This window comes from Vanellus vanellus, assembly GCF_965231255.1.
Source record: "Vanellus vanellus genome assembly, chromosome: 1".
Classification (NCBI taxonomy): Eukaryota; Metazoa; Chordata; class Aves; order Charadriiformes; family Charadriidae; genus Vanellus; species Vanellus vanellus.
In genome coordinates, this window is record NC_138905.1 from 149,409,672 (window position 1) to 149,424,522 (window position 14,851).

The window sequence follows — 14,851 nt, forward strand, 5'->3', positions numbered from 1 at the left end:
GAGACAGTAGTATCGTAAATATTTATGTAAATTAGGTGCCTCAGTTATTGTTTGTCCAACTACATAGAATGTGGTGGAGACAACCATAAATAGTTTTAAAATTATTGAGTTTTTAAATGGTGATTTAAAGCTATTAAAAGGTGTGCACTTATTAATAACACAACTTAGTGGATTATTTTGAACAAAGACTTCAAAACTGAGTAATTTTAAAAAATTCTTTTGAACTTAATTATGTGTTTTTAAATGAAGCAGAAGGGTTTAATTTATAGCACACCTTTAGCATATATAACAAAATTGTAAACCCTTTTTAACCAAAGTGATATCTACCTCTTTATAAAAAAAAAAAGCCACTTGAACATACCCATATTCCCCATCCATCGCCATCGCCAGCCCGTTTCCGCCATCCACCCCGCCTCATACTGAAGCTTCTGCATAGGAAGAAAAATGCTTGATCGATTAGATGTTTAGCAGTATCATCAGTGGCATTTCAATGATGCATTACAGGCCATCTACAGATTACCACAATGATTACATTTTTCAGTGGGCTTCACTGAAGTTTATAAGTTATACAGTTAACCTAGAAATGAAAAATAAAAACCCAGTTACTCAGTTTTTAGTAACGCATACTATGGTTCCTGCTATGTATCAAAAAACACACATGCACATTTTGTTTTATTCACCCAGAATACAAAAAACTCATTACAATGTTCAGTTTCCATTATGATTTATTAAATTCTTCCTGTTCATCATACATCTCTTATAAAAAGGAGTAATAAAAGGTTCTTAAATATAATTGCTACTGTTCATGCAAAATACTGCCCGAGTCCGGAAAAATCTTTTATTTCCTATTTGGTACTATCTATTCGGTGGGATGCAGGCAAACGCCTCCTGCTACTAGAAACTGGACAAATTTCACCAATGGATTTACATCTAATCATGAAATCTCCAAACACTTGCTGCTCCTATGCAATACACTGCATAAAAGCAAAAAACCCAAAGGCCATCTTACAGTCAATGAAAAGCCAGTTGTTTAAGTGACCTAGTATGATCTATAGCTAGGCTTGTGATTTGAGGTTTTTTGGTTGGTTTGTTTGTGTTGCTTAATAATAAATAAATAAATATACCCAACCAGCCAAATTACAGTTTTCCGTTATGCAAGACACTTATCCCTGGACCATGAGCTGTACACAGCAGTGTTCTCAGATGAGCTATTATTTGGCTAGAACAGAACTGGTGGAGAGAAAAAGAAATGTTTTGAACTGTGGCCAGCTGTTCACTGCACCCAAGTGATTGACATTAACTGTAGCTGTTGTAACACTCATTTTAAAATATTGATTAATGATGTTGTAAGATCATGAGGTCACTGCGTACTATTACATCTCTCACTTTCTACTCTAAGCAGTTCCCTAAATAAAACCACTGTTTTGTTTTTTAGGGCTATCAGCTCTCAGAGTTTGAGGACAGGACTCAAACTAAAAGGAAGAAGATTTAAGCCAGTCACCTTTATTTTATTAAATATTTCATTTCTATTCCTTTATCCTCCATAAAAATGCACAAAACTACAGTTAATACACAGAAGGAAGTCAATTGTTTTTTTTTTTCATCCTTGTCTGCTTTTGAGAAGATGCCTATTCTCTGGACTATCCACAGCATTGTCCGGTAATGGAGCACAGAAGCTTCACTCGGTCTCCAGCCTACCAGAAAACACATACAGCTGTGGATGGAGTTAACAATGCATTTTGGTCATTTTCCATTCCTTCTACTGCACTGTTTTGGAGACTGCCTCATTTATCACATTAAAATTTTGTTTCCTCTGAACCTGGCTGAAAGTTGAATTCCAGCTTTTGTCTCTTAAATTCCTTTTGTTCTAGAGCTACCAAGCAGGCATACTCTGAAATCCAGTTAAACCACCCTGGATTGCACGCCAGTTTGACTGCAGAACAAGATACAGCTGCAGGGAAGTTTTCATAAATATGATCATTTTCATGGAATATGCCATTTCATGGCAAATATGCCAAATTAGGCAACCACAGAATTATAGTCAAAAGAGGTATAACTACCTTGGAAAGACAAACTTCAGGTGTATGTTTCAGGACCTCTGCAAACAGAGGAAGATCATGATGCACCTGGTTCTATTCTTCTTTATATTTGCTGTAATTTGATACATAACCTCCACACATATGAAGATTAATCATGTCAAGGACATGAGCTCTACAACAACAACCAAAACAAAGCAACCCCTTATCAGGATGTATATATCAGGTTGTATTTTCTCTCTAGGTACCTGCATTTCTTGCTCAGAGACCAATTTCCAAGACACTGGGATTTCTAAAATTAATTTTTAGTGGTTTGGATTATATCTATTAGATACCACAGAACTCTTAAGGAGTAGTGAGAAAAATGAGAGGAGATGAGTTAGATAACCATGTGAAATACAAAATTGACTTTTTTCCTGTAGAGGACAGTACATACTGGAAGTAGGTAGACAATTTCTTTCATACGGAAAATGCGTATTTTTCCATCAGCTGGAGTCAACTGTAATTCAAATCTATCACTTCTGGCTAAGAAGTTCTTGGAGAAAACAGAAAAATGTAAGTTCAAGAAAAAGGATAAATTATTCATGAAAATGTCATCTGGTGTTTTTAGACATCATAGGTATCAATATATAAGCTCATAAGAGACACCAGTATTTTACCTGTTGATTACCCTTTCTCCTTAATAGAGGATGACAAAGCCTTAAAGGGTGACTACAAAAAGGATAGAGGGTCTCTCTTCACAAGGAGCCACATGGAGAGGACAAGAGGCAACAGGTACAAGTTGCGCTACGAGAGGTTTCATCTTGATACGAGAAAATTTTTTTACAGTGAGAATAATTAATCACTGGAACAAACTCCCCAGGGACATGGTAGAGTTCTCATCACTTGAGGTTTTCAAGCTGCAATTGGACCAAGTGCTAGATAATCTCATCTAGGCTTCCCTACCCATGAAAGGTTGGATGAGACAGTCTCTCGAGATCCCTTCCAATCCAGGCTGTTCTATGATTCTAAGTCTATCAAAGAGAAAATCTCACACGAAAAGAAACTCTTACTCACAAAAAAAACCCCAAAGAACCTTCAAGACTGTATGAAATGCAGTCATTGCGACAGCAGTCTAACAAAGATGTTCTTTATTCCGATCACTGAGTTCTTGAGAAGATAGGATTTGATAGGTAGTTACTCTGACCCCTATACAGACAACCTCTTGCTTAAATTAAAATATCTAATGTCTGATAAACTGAAGAACTGCCTTTATGAGGTTAAGCTTTTCTGAAACCTTGAAACACATTCAATTTTTATTCAGGACTCTGGGATGTGAGGAAGAAAGATCTCTAGTCTAAAAGCCATTAGATCACAATACCACAACCAGTGGGGCCAATAAAAATCAGAATCATGGATAAGTGCCTAGTTTGATTAAAACTAGAAATAAGGAAAACAAAACTACTTTAGGTTATTGTGTTAAAACCACAACTGTTCAAAAGTTGTCTTCCTAGAGCCTGCAAAACTGGAGAAGCTAAACTGTAATGCCTACTTACAACATCTGATAATGATTTACCATTTCCTTGGCAGATGTGATTTTTGACTCAGCCAGTCCACTTAAATTCTAAACACACAAGTTAGGAACATGGTACTTCAGTGATTACTAGATGCCTCTGCCTCAAGTCTTGAGAGTCTTGGATTATTTTCTTAATGCTGATATGAAAACCTGAGAGAGTAATTTCTCCCTTTGTAGTTCCAGGAACTGAATGATGAACCAAGGTTTCTGGACTAAGGAGAATCCCCACTTCTAAAGACTTGTGCTTACAGTGCAAATTTTTCCTTGAGAAAGAAGATAACCTCTACAGCTGCCTTGCTGAAACCTAAGGAACAAATGACTGTGAGAGACATCTTGCACAGGATATATTAAATCAGAGGAGAAGTTAAGCAAGATTTGAAACATGCTCACTGGTTCACGAAGTAAGAAATATAAGGATGATATGATACTCCTTCTACAGAAATCACGATGAAGGGACGAGTAAGAGATGCTTTGCAAAGAACCTTTGAAGTAGGGGCAGGGGAGGGAGAGGAAATCAAGGCAGGGGACGTAAACACCCATCACAAGCACGCCAATTTCAGACAAGAGTTCATCTTTCTCATGAGTATAGTACCTAAATTGTTTCAGAACAGTTTTCTCTGTTTTCACAAATTCAAGAGTACAAATGCACAGTGACTCAGTGAAAGTGAACCACCATAGTTAATAGTTTTCAGAATATGTCTGGAGCCTGAAGGACAAGCTATAAAGTGACCCTTTGCTTAGAGAAAAACTTTTTAAATAAATTGAAACGTTCATATTCTGGACCTGTGAACACAAAGAAATGTTCAGCAACTAAAAAAAAAAAAAAACAAAAACAAACCCCCACCAAACTCTGAAACTGCACAAAAGCCTGTAAAAGTAGAGATAGTACTTCCAGGAATAGAGTCCAAGTTTTCAGTGCAAGAGAAACAACCTTTCAAAGGGGGGGGAAGAAAAAAAAAGAAAAAAAAAAAAAGTCAAGTTAAGAACTCCTGTGATCAAAATTAACATGATTTGGCCCTGCAGCTCTTTCCAGACCAACCATTCAAATAGTAAAATCTTACCATTCCACAAAGTAGAGTCCTTTAACTAAAATTTAACTTTCTATTGGGTGATCCTTTTCAAAAATTGAAGCTAGAAGAGAAACTAAGAGTTTTGATGTTTTGTACATGACTGGCAGCTCAGAAATACTCAATACAGCCCACTAGGAAAAGATATGTTACATCCCTTTGTGCACTGCTTCATAGGTCTAGCATTATACTTCCCAACGCGCAACCACTTAATCCTATTATTAAAGATTGTTAATCAAAGCCTACAGATCAGGTAATGGAATGAAATGTTAACTCTGTATTTTATGAATTCTATAAACATGTCTGTGTGTATAGAGGAGTTGCACAACAACTGTGAGATTTTAGATGGCAAAACAAGGAATGCAGATGTGAATGTTGATGTTAAGTTAATATTTGTTTTAGTCTCATCTGTTACACACAGCCTGATGCAGGAAAGTTATTTCTTTAAAATACTTTAAATTCAGGGTGGTGTGGCTGTAAGACAAGTGGCTTTCCATTACCTCAGGCAGTTGGGATAACACAGATAACGGACAAACCCAGACCAAAACCACAGGTACTATGAGGAAAAATGCTTTGGAGCACAGAAAACAGATCTCAATGACTCTGGAAGAAATGAACATGGATCCTCATGGGCTTTTTAATTCCAGGTCAGTACTAGTCCTACCTAAACTTGAGTAGTGTCTGCCATAGTCTTCAGCATTCCCTTTACCAGGTATATGGTGCAGAAACATTTCTGCTGTCTCTTCAAGTAGCCAACTCTAATCTGGCAGAATATATGCCCTATGGCCCTGCACTACAGGAAAGCATACAAATTATCTCCAAAGACAACATGAGGCTGCCCTGTAACTCAACAAATAACCCTGCCAAACTTGTGTGTAAATACATGGCACAAGTAACTTCTTAGCCAGATAATCCAACTTCAGGTAACTGAAAGCTGAGTGAAAGTATAACACATAACAGCTATTTTGCATTTCTGACCAGAGTGAACATCCTGTCAAATGTCTTCTAATGCAAAAGAACTTGATTTAGTTAACATATTCAAACACCACAAGCCTTACTCTTGAAGGTGTAACTCTACTGCTAACAGAAATATGAATATCTCAGGCCTCTGCTAATGAGTATCAGAAACTTTTGCTTGAATCATAGATTGAATCCATCCCAGCTCAGCAGGGCTTAAAAGTTGTTTCCATCAAGTGGGTATTTTGTGGCCTGTTTGAGTTTCATGCATCTACGTTCCAGCTCCCACATCAAACTCACCACTCTGCTTGGCACTAGTCTGCAAGCTCTTTGAGGAAAGAACTGTCTTACGTGTTTACACATTTCTCAGCACAAGAGATCTTGGCTGAGTCTTCTGGAAAAGAGCTGCTGCTACAGGGTCTAAAACTGTCTTCTACCACATATTGAAAAGTTCAGAACCCAGCAAAAGAACTTAAAAATATAAAAGATAGTTCAGAATTTTTTAAAGATACTGTATTTTTAAATCCTCACGACTTTAGACACTTCAGAGTTAACACTACTGTTCCACATTAAAATGAATTAATTAGTATGTTGCAAAGCAACTGAATTTTATTCTAGGCAGGAAATAAAACTCTCGGGGTGAAGTTTCATAAGATGGTTGAGTCAACTTGATGGCTGACTGCCACCAAAAGGGATGGTTCTGCTCTTCAACCTCAGCTGGCCTAACATGCTTTACTTCTTCTTCCCAACCTCTACACTACTTCTGAACTCACATGATCCCCCTGCTCATACTGGTGCTATGTGCAATTCAGCTCACAAAATCAACAGAAAATTGACATAATTTTATGGGTTAGTTTCCTGCTGGTTCAGCAAGCTGAAGTGACTCACAAAAGCAGCAGAAAAAGCCAAAGGAGACAGGCCAGAAAAGAGGAATGGATGGGACTGTTCCTTTCACTGCCAGTGGGATCTTAAGATTATCTATAACCAAACTGTTGTGTAAATGTGGATACAGAGTTGCAATGAGCTAGCTACTGTTCACTAACTAGCTGTGTGTGTGTGTGTGTCTGTCTGTGTCCTCCCCCCCCCTGCAATAAACAAGAGGGGTAGGCTACCTCACCTTTTCCATTGGGTAAGAGTTTTCAACGCAATTTACAATCAAACAGCTCCCCATCTTAGGCCACATGTGCCCATACGATAATCACTTCTAACTACAAGCACCTGATGTTACAGGGTCAACCAGCAAGTTCTGCTTTGCAGTTCAATCTTTGATGATATTTTAAAGCAACAGAAATGAAATTAGCTGAAGGACACTTAGAAAACATCTGTCCCCAGAGACACCCACCACCACCCTCATCTCCTGTGAGTAAACCTGAGAGTATAAATTAAGGAAGAACAATCATTAAAATGTTAGGCAAATTAAATAGTGAACACAAAACTGTTATTGAGTATGAGAAATTTAGAAATAGTATTTTTTTTAAATATGCATATCCATGGCATTTGCTAGAAAGGTAAAATACTGCAGAATCCACATAAAGCATGGAAAAGTCCTTCAGAATCAACTATTTATGTGTAGATGACTATTCTAAAACTGTTTTGTGCATACTTTCACTTGAGCTTGACAGCAAAGAAATGATACTCTGACCTTCAATTCAATCAGTCCCCCAGAAAGACACAGGAACTCTTTGCTCAACTAATCCAGTTTCCAAACTGATTATTTTTGCAACTCAAAATGGTGTTTATTTCAGACCAGCTTACTTTAACATCAAGGACTTTACATACAAATAACAACTAAGAGATACACATTTCTTTTGCTGGTGAATCATCACAGTGACCTAAAGCAGTTGTACAGCAGGTAACCATTTATACAACAGCTGTACAGGACAAAAGCATTTAGACCTTTTCACAACTGACTTGGAGTCCGGGACAGATGATGGTTTTAATTGTCACAACTTGAGGAACCGTGAGCACCAGGTACAGAAAACAGCATCACTGCACAGTCTGCACCAGCTTTGAGCAATCTGTTTTCAAGAAGATACTCTTCGCTTTTATACATGGCATTTGAGATGGTTAGTTCTTTGAAAAATAGCAAGCCAGATTCAATTTGAGACCAACTGTCAATGTTTCATTCCCCTCTAGGAATAACACTCAGTAGCAACTACAGTCCATTTAGAGCTTGTCACAAATAGTGGTTTAACTTGGTTGAATTTTTCTTCTGCTCACAGAAGACTCTTGCTTCCGTTTCAACATTTCTGCATTTTTTGGCAGTTTCCCCCCGCCATCTTCAGAGTTCCTCAGTGATGAGTGGCTCTTCTTCATAAATTTTCATTGTTACATTTAACCATGTAGCTCAATTAACTTTTTAGTTCAAATATCACCTCTTTGATACAACTGTTCTTATTGCCACAGTACACTAGCAAGTTTCAGCAGACTTCAGCAACTGGCTTCATTATTTCTCTTCTACACTTACACTCTTTTGGGGCTTCAACCCCAAGAGGACTTAGCACACTCACAATCTTTATGCCAGCTTCTAAATGCCTAGATTCCAGAATAAAATCCATTAAGTAAAATCAGAATAAGAAGCACAGCTTGTGGACTTAGGACTCTCAATAGCAACATAGTGAATGGATTGTAAATTACTAAGAGGAAATTCTCTTTCTCTCTTGGACTTGAGGATCTGAAACAATAAACAAGATGAGTATAAGCGTTGGGTAGTCTTCCTTCAAGCCCTATGTTTAGCTGTTTGAGAACAGAGAACCATTACTCTTTTCTTTCAAAAGGAAGAGTGGGATGTCCATTTTTCTATCTAATAAATCAATAGAACTTGTTCAGGAAATTTTTAGTTTGTGCACTCCTCAGTCTGACAACCATCCAGTCCCACAACTCAAGTCTTACACAAGAAGTCTATGCTGAGGCATAGGTCAAGAAGTTGGTAGGTAGCATAAGTAAACCACGATGTCTCCTCCCAAATAATGAGAAGAGTTGCTGCTGCTGAATGATTTAGGACTTCTGAAGACTTCCTAGACACAACCGAAGGAAGTGTCATTGTAAAGTTGAAGAAAAACTTCACAAGGGAAGAAACGTGGGTAAGTGGAGGTATAATCGATAGACATAAATAACTGGAAAATGTGCACAAGGTGATCAAAACAAGGACTCTGGGAATGCTCTGAATTTGTTAACATCAAATTCAGTGGAACTGTGCTGGCAAAAACTTCTGACACACGCTACCTTCAGCTTCCCCAGATTCCCCAGACTTCAGGCCAGTAGACTGGTGAAATCCTGTCAAAAGACACTACATATTTTTGATTGATTTTATGTATTTGTTTGAATATACATGTGCGTATATATTTGTGTGTGTGTGTCTGTGCATGCACACACGTGAAACAAATCTGCTCTCTGACCCAATGCTCTACTCACCGTAACAAGAAGGCACCACTTCTTCTCTAAAAGTTATTTTTTTCTTCGGAGAAGTGCCCAGAGCAGATGTGCCTTATGCTTAACTCAACATTATCAGTGTACACTGAGCAGATGCTGATCAGACCAGGCTTTTGGGGGAAAAAGAAGAGGCAAGACATCCTCTTTGCAAATCTCAAGCGGTAGCTGATGTCGGATACTAAGGAGGACTGTCTCCCTACTCTCATACAGGCAGCACTAAACACATACAGCAGCAAAACTCTAAGAACTCAAGTAACTTTACTAGCAAAAGCACTGATGACTATAGATGTAGATTTTCTGTTCATGGCAGCTTTTGAATGACATTAGTTAATTCCAACTGACATTGCATAGTCATGTTCCCAAATGTTTTTCTGGATTTGCCTTTGAAACTCTCAAAGCTGCAAAATCTTTTTTGAAGTAAAATCTTCACAAGATGTGGCTTCTATACTTAGCCTTGAAGTTTCAAGTTTCTACTCAAGTTTTCTACATCTTTCGTTGGTCCATGGATATTACTTTTATCATCAACTCAGACCAACAAGACTAGGAGGAATCACATGAAACTAGTAAGTGGAGAGATCAAAACAAATGGAAGTATTTTTTCATCTATTGCCTATGCCTAATTTATTTGTGGATTCTCTGACACAGGACACCAAGGATGCTAAAAGTCCATATGGATTGAACAGATGAATTGAATAAGAAGCCATTAAAGATTTTGTTTTAAAGAAAGGTAACAAACTCCAGGAACTCAGAACATAAAGACAAAGTATCTCAGTGTGTTTATTTCTTTACTGTTACCTAGGCAAATTTTTGGTCTGATTCAATATATTCTCAGGTTTCCTCCTAGATTTAGAGGAAAGTGAAAAGAGTACAGTGCTTCTGTGTTTTCCTGGAAAAACACGGTTCTAAGTTCTTAGGACAAAACAAAGAATTAGAGCATTTTTAGGATCCCTAAATAAAACTGAAATCTGAATTGCATTCTTGGCCTCCAGTGGTTTTAAGTTGGTATTTTAAGTGCCTCTGACATCGAAACAACAGTGTTACACTGCTACTTAGTGGAGACAGATCGATACAAAAAGATCACAGAGGAAAAATGGCCTACCCCAGGCAAACATGATGTTTGTAGGACTTAGGTTAAAAACAAATATAGAAATTATGGGAATCATTATGGAGGGGCAACACTTACAACTTCAAATTCCTGATCAGCCCAAAATTAGAGTGAGGAGCCATTACCCCCCCCTCCCCAAACCCCCCCGCAATTGTTTTATAAGAGGATTCTTGGAACTGCTTACCAAATAACACAATTTCAGCACAGAAATCTAGGAAATAGTGACTGAAAAGCCCCTCTTTCCAGTTCTCCAATGCTCGAATGTTTCCTGAAAGCAACAGGCAGATTCAGAAACCAGGAATAGTATCCTTTCAACAAAGACCCTTATTTTAGTTCTTTACTTCAACTGGGAGTTGCATTCAAAAGCACAAAATGGTAAAATACGTTTACTTGGTAAACCATATTAATCATTTACCTTACATGGCACAGGTCGTGGGCTTTCCTATTTGTAAGAATTATCAGCAACTTCATTACTTCCTTTAAACAGCAACAGCTCATAGGCTTCCAAAATGATGTAAGTTGAGCACAACCATTTGTTCAAGGTGCTGACTCATCACACCCTGGACTAACAGCTGATCTGAGTCACCTCAAAAAGATGAAGCCATGAACATGGTGGACAGAACTTTATTTTACTTTGGATATTCACTGAAAACTAGAACCTGACCAAAAACATTAGCAACAGTCCTCAGAATTCTGGCAAAATACACTGCATACCTCACCCTGCCAGAATACTGCCAATCTCTAAGTCAATATGGAAAAACCCGAGAGCAGTTCTCAGCCCTACTCTGCACAGCTTCAGCACTGCTTTCACATTTTGGCATTCAAACCAATCCACCTGCATTTGCAAGAATGACTCTGCAAGGTACTGAGCAGTGTCGTCTCCTAAGCAAAATTAGCTTTCTCTTTTTCAGGATTATTTACTTAGAAATCAAAAAGCTGAAAAGGTTTGCATGAATTCAAGTAGACCAAATAAGGAGGTTACAGCCAATAATTTCCTTATGTAGGGATTTGGTTAAAGTATTTACAGATAGCTGGGAACAGAAAGCAAAACCAACACAGAAGAGTGAACCAAAACATGGCTAAGCTTTACTTACACACGCAACTAAACTTCAAACCACCAGCTTAAGCACTATTAAATAGGTAGAATACCAACTGGGAGACCAGAAGCTTTGAGAAAGGTAAGGAGTCCATCACATCCCATGTCCCCCCACATGCCTGTGTGTCCCCAATTAATAAAATATCACTTGCCCCAAAAAATAACACTGAAATTCAGGGACCATGGTCTGCTTAGGCATTTACAGCCAAGAAAATGGAAGATACAACAATCCTTTCTATGGATTTACCAAACTAGAAGTATCTCCTAGATGAATTTAACGGTCACAGATTCCTTAACTACAGCAGCAGCAGTCCTTCAGTTAGTTTTGAAAATACAAGCCACAGGAATGGAAGTTATCATCACAGCCCAGAATTTAAAGCTGTTCTATGCACTCACTGCTCTTCCACTGAAAAAGGAGAGAGAAGAAGGGCTTCCTAATTCTGACCTCTATCTTATGGGCACTAGTTATTCCACAAGAAATACAGAAGCAGGAGGACCACAGACATGGGAGACTCTCCTCCCTAAAAACATTTGTGTCTCCAATTAAAATGCTGGCTGGTTTCCACAACAGAGCAGAAAGCTGCTCTCAGGGAGAAGTGCTACACAAATTTAGCTCTTAAAAAGAGACACTTCCACAAGTACACTATACTACATGTTTGAGAATTCCTTATGCTTTTTTACATCCACCTAGATTTGCTCTCTTACTTTCAACTTTCTTTATAACTCCATGACCACTCTCATTTCTATTTGCTTCCAGTTTTTCCCCATTTTGCTATGCTTAGGTAAACGCATGGCACTATCACCAAATAAATCTACATCGTATTCTTGAGGGAGGGTTTCAACATTTGGATATTTAGCTCCCTTGTTACATCTATACCAGGCAAACACGTTGCTAAGAGCTGAGAGAGATCTCAGTGATAATATACACCTTTAATTAAAACAGAAAAATGTTCAATACAAAAAAATTCACTCTTCATGAAATAAACAATAGCTAACAAATTAAATGGGGAAATGGCAGGGTCAGGCAAGTTATTCTTTTCCTGCTTGTCCTGAACAACTGATTTATTAAAAAAAGGTCTGTGAAATCATATTAATTTTTTCTACCTACTCAAAACCAGGTTTTGTGTTTGAATCATTCTTACTTTTTTTTTTTTTAAATCTCTCTAGTAACAGAAAGGGATGGTAGAAAGATAGAAAATTTGCCATGAAACTTCTTTAAAAAAGACATCTGGGTAAAGGGATTAAAAAAAAAAGAGTAATCAAAATCAGCACTTGGTTACAACACACTATCACTGCATCAGAACAGGCTGTGACTAAGGAAGAGTACATACATACTACCCAGAATGATGCACTGGTGCTATGTTTGAAAGGCCAATTACTGAATAATGTAATGAAGACACGTATGCTATACGCAGAAAAATGTACAATCAGTTTACTAGCGAGGCTTGAAATATGCTAATGTATTTTTCCTATTAGAGCTTTAATTTTAAAACAACCTGTCTTCAAGTAGTTAAACATCAGTGAGTCACAAGGCAGGTGTCTGCACTGTGCCTCTACTAATACTGTCCTACCAATGACCTCCAGTCTGACAGCTTGGGTTTATTTACTAACAGGGATTTGGTACCTTGTCCAGTGGAAGAAATGGACTGAATGAAAGACCAGTATGGTGGGAATAGGTAATAACTACAGCTTGAGACAAGATGGCAAAGCATTTGTCAGAGATTTGGATTTCTGTGTTAAATGTCATAGACCTTAGTAAGACAGAAATATTCCAGAAATAAATTTTAACTATAACCTCTTGCAACTAACGGTAATTAGGCAAGTGTTTAAAACAGTTGTATGTGAGCAACAACAGCATCTAAATGAATAAAGAATTCGGACCATAAAATTACAATCCCCTGTTTTTGCTTCTTTGGACTACAGTATCAAATTTGAGATTGGACCTGGATTTTACATCAAGATGCAGAACAAACATAAATTCAGCTATTCATGAAGAAAATCTCTCATTAACACAAGCAGAGTATTCACAGCCCTGTCATTCTAGAGGACTTTGACATTAATTTTAAAGCATCAGAAATAATGGAATATTACAGCATACAACACAACAGATTTCCTACCAAAAAATCGTGTGCTTGTGATGTTATCTTTCTCTTCTTTCTTAAGCTTAACGTGCTATTACCGTGCATCTCCCATCAGGGGCTTTATCACAGGTCAAGTCAACGGTAAACATGTAGCAAAAGGCACCGACACGAGATGGGGAAGAGGTGAAGAAGCATCGCTGAACGCATTTGTCCCTCGGTGTTTGTAACCACTGGCTCACTTATCAAGCACAGGTCCTCGTCCTTTCCGCACGCTGGTTCTACCCAGCACGATTGCTCAGCAAATACAACTTGTGACAAACACGATGAAAACCCGCAGGTTTTATGCACGCTGCTACAGCCCAGCGCCACGGCGCGTGGCGTGCTCGAGAGGGCAAGGCTGCACCAGGGCTTGGGCTTCCCTCCTCCTCCTCCAACCTATTTCCCTGCAATGACCCCTTCGCTGGCACAGCACTCGCGGCATCACTCCGACTCTGCCTGGGGAGCCGTGTTGTGTCTGCGGCGCAGGCCCCATGTGACCCACTGACAGACAGACAGACAGACGGACGCACACACCGGTGCCGCGGCTGGCGGGGGCGGCTGACCCAGACATGCACACACCTGGCACACCCGCGGCAACTTGCAGCGAGCGCGCGCCCGCGCGCGCGCCCAGGGACCCAGCCCCCCCCCCCCCCCTTCCCCCGCGCCGCTCCCCCACCCCCCACCCCCGCGCGGGCAAAGCGAGGCCCCCGCACCGGTTACATAACCCCGCGCGCCACCCCCCTCCCCGTGCCCCGCCGAGCCCCGCGCGGGGGAAGCGCTGCGGCGGGGAGGGCCAGGCCGCTGGGCCCAGGGAGGGGCCGAGGGCCCAGGACAGGGGCTACGGGCCCCGCCGCCTCAGGCTCCCCTTTCCTTCATTCCCGCCCCCTCCCCGAGTCGCCCCACGCACGGGGGCGCGCTCGCCAGCGCCGGGCGGTCATGGGGAGGGGGGGGGGCGGTGTGTGTGTGTGGGGGGGGGGGGGTGGGGTGTGGGTGAGGGCCGGGGCCGCCGCGCCGCGAGGGAGAAGGCGCCCGCTCCGGCAGCCGCTCACCTTTCGCTGCGTCCCAGACGCACATTCCGCCCTGCCGGGCCGTGTGTGTGTGAGGGGGGTTCACATCGCGGCTCCCCCCGGCGCGGACGCAGGCAACCACCGCCTCCTGCCCGCCTTCCTCCTCCGCCTCAGCTCCAGCGCCGGCCGCGCTCTCCCTCTCTCTCTCCCTCCCCCCCCCCCCTTCCTTCCTCCCTCCCTCCCTCTCTCTCTCCCCCCCCCCTCCTTCTCCTCCCACTCTCGGTGTCCCCAGCAGCCAGCTCCTCCTTCCCCGCCCTTCCTGCGAGCGCGTCACGAGAGAGTCTCGCGCCACCAACCGCCGCTTGGTCAACAAGCGGCGCGCGCTGGGCAGGCCGTCCGGCCCGCCCGCCCCTGGGGCGCCCTCTAGCGGCTCGCGCCCAGCGGAAAGTCGCGTGCGGCGCCGGCGCCGCCGCCAA

General features: G+C 40.9%; 1 protein-coding gene across 1 annotated transcript in view; it reads right to left on the reverse strand.

Annotated features, from left to right (window-relative positions):
* Positions 1–14,483, reverse strand: part of REV1 (REV1 DNA directed polymerase) — a 64,466-nt gene extending 49,983 nt beyond the window's left edge. The window contains exons 1-2 of the mRNA XM_082479378.1: positions 14,418–14,483; positions 362–428 (exon numbers count right to left, since the gene is read on the reverse strand). Of these exons, the coding sequence (XP_082335504.1) occupies positions 362–418 (57 nt within the window). The 5' untranslated portion in view covers positions 419–428; positions 14,418–14,483. The remainder of the gene's footprint in view (positions 1–361; positions 429–14,417) is intronic.
* Between the last annotated feature and the right edge of the window lie 368 nt (positions 14,484–14,851).